The following is a 2,081-nucleotide window of genomic DNA, read 5'->3' on the forward strand; positions in this document are numbered from 1 at the left end:
AAAGTTGCTAACAAAGGTCTTGCTATTCGATTCATCTCTACACAAGATCAGGTTGCAGATGTCATCACTAAGGGGCTGAGCTCTCCTCGATTTGCATTACTTCGGGACAAGTTGACCGTTCAACCATCCACGCTCACCTTGCGGGGGCATATGGAAACATCCAGCGCTGATCACTAAAATCCCTGATTCTCCGGAGCTATTTCTATTTTCTGCAGATCGCTCTGTTCTCCGGAGCTGTTTCTATTTTCTGCATTCTATTCTCATATGTTTCTATTCTTTGTAACGATGGTTATTTAAAACCTCTTGACCCAATGTTCTTTGTATAGAAGAATACGTAAAGTATTTTCTGTCTTCACATCTCCAAGGTACCTCAATTTGGTGCATTGGAATGCACTGCTGTACAACCCAGATCTTAAGTAAGTATTTGAGTTGGTTATGATCATGTATTGCATCAGATTTGTGTTTTGCCTAACTTGAACATGGGATTTAGCAGAGTTTATAAGGGCATAGAAGAGGGGCAAATTGTTGTTCGATCAATGGAGAATATGCAGACCCACAGCATTATTGCCCATGCAGGTACCCATTTAGCATTTGATTAGAGCTATAGGGAATCATGATCCACTACAAATTTCTCCTATAATCGTTGCAAAGCAGGAAATTAATTTTGTGTGGTAGGTTTTTATTGAGGCCCGAATGGGACTGTTCCGTACTTCTGGATTTTGATATCATGACTCAAGTTTAGTTGTAAGTTTGAACTTACAGTCCATCAAACAGGAGAAGTAGAAGCTTTTGTAGCTTTATAAACTTTATTCCTTATTTGATCAATAATTGTAGGGGATTACACTCTGTGGGTTCTTCGTACGAAAGATGAATCAGAGGATTTGGCAAACTCATTGGTAGGAGGAAGAGGAGACATTGGTATTCCTGGTTGTAAAGCTCGCGCTCTTAAACGATTGGATGGCCTTGAAGGATGGGATAGTGTTCGAGAAGTTATTGATGCAACCAGTGAGGACATTATATCAGAAAGAAAGATCATGGACAGGTTGCCCCTAGATAAATGGAGTGATGCAGATGGTCATGTCCTACTCATTGGTGATGGTATTTACTATTTTCCTCTTGATTTTTATTACATATTTCTTCAAACTCTAATACCCATATGAATAATAGTCCCAATCATGTTGGCTACTTTCAATGCGAAGGATGAATTTGTCCTTCCATTTTTGGGGTGGCTTTCTACTGACATTTTTAGGTAGCTAAATCCCACCTCACATACAAACTTCATCGAGCAGGGGAAGTTATTTTTTTTTACAGTTGTAGAGCTGAAGGAATTGATTGTTTAATTGTTGGTAATGGTGGATTCTTTCAGCTGCACATGCTCAGTATGTTGGACCAGGACAAGGCGTCAGAACTGCATTTGAAGATGCCCATCAACTCTCCCTCCTTCTTCAACATGCAAGTCACTCATCTTTTACAGAGAAAAGCATTAGAGATGCTGTCAAAAGGTAATTTATCAGAAACAGTGATAATGTTTTATAGATTTGGTGTGAATGAGTTCCTTAGATTGAATTGAGATATATAACAGAATACTGTTAGCAGCTTTTGACTGTGACAGTTTAGCAGGTTTGAAGAGTTAAGAATTCCTCGGATGAAAAAGATGCAGCTGTATGCAGCCTATAACACAAGGCTTCCTAAATTTCAACCTGAGTGGTTCCAGAATTTGACAGCGGAAGAAAGAATGAGAGTCTATGAGGAATACTCGAAATGGGTTCATTCATATCCCAACAAGCAAGAGTGTGACCCTGACTCCATCTATTTCAACCCTGATTCCACCTATTTCAAGTGAATATGTTTCTAAAGTAGCTAAAATTCCTGCGGGCCAGGTAACAGCGTCTTGTATGTTTGAGCTTTGTATGAACCTGAACCTTGTTCAATTAGACCAGAGGCTAGCATAGGGCTTGCATTTCTACATCAGTAAGTTTAGTTTAGGAATTGCATAGTAGCTGACACAATTTTGAGTGGATGGTTACTGGAACATCTTTAGTTAGGTATCAGGCGACACTTTAAAATGTGTACTTTTTGAT

At 39.2% G+C, this 2,081-nt stretch overlaps 1 protein-coding gene across 1 annotated transcript; it reads left to right on the forward strand.

The window, feature by feature from the left end:
• Positions 1-479: 479 nt before the first annotated feature.
• LOC131859918 (FAD-dependent monooxygenase notI'-like) lies at positions 480-1,843 on the forward strand. Its single transcript, XM_059214196.1, has 4 exons — positions 480-576; positions 835-1,098; positions 1,367-1,502; positions 1,621-1,843. Exons 1-4 carry the CDS (start codon positions 480-482, stop codon positions 1,841-1,843), a joined length of 720 nt encoding a protein of 239 aa, XP_059070179.1.
• Positions 1,844-2,081: the final 238 nt, after the last annotated feature.

Source organism: Cryptomeria japonica, chromosome 2 (genome assembly GCF_030272615.1).
Source record: "Cryptomeria japonica chromosome 2, Sugi_1.0, whole genome shotgun sequence".
NCBI classification, from domain to species: Eukaryota; Viridiplantae; Streptophyta; class Pinopsida; order Cupressales; family Cupressaceae; genus Cryptomeria; species Cryptomeria japonica.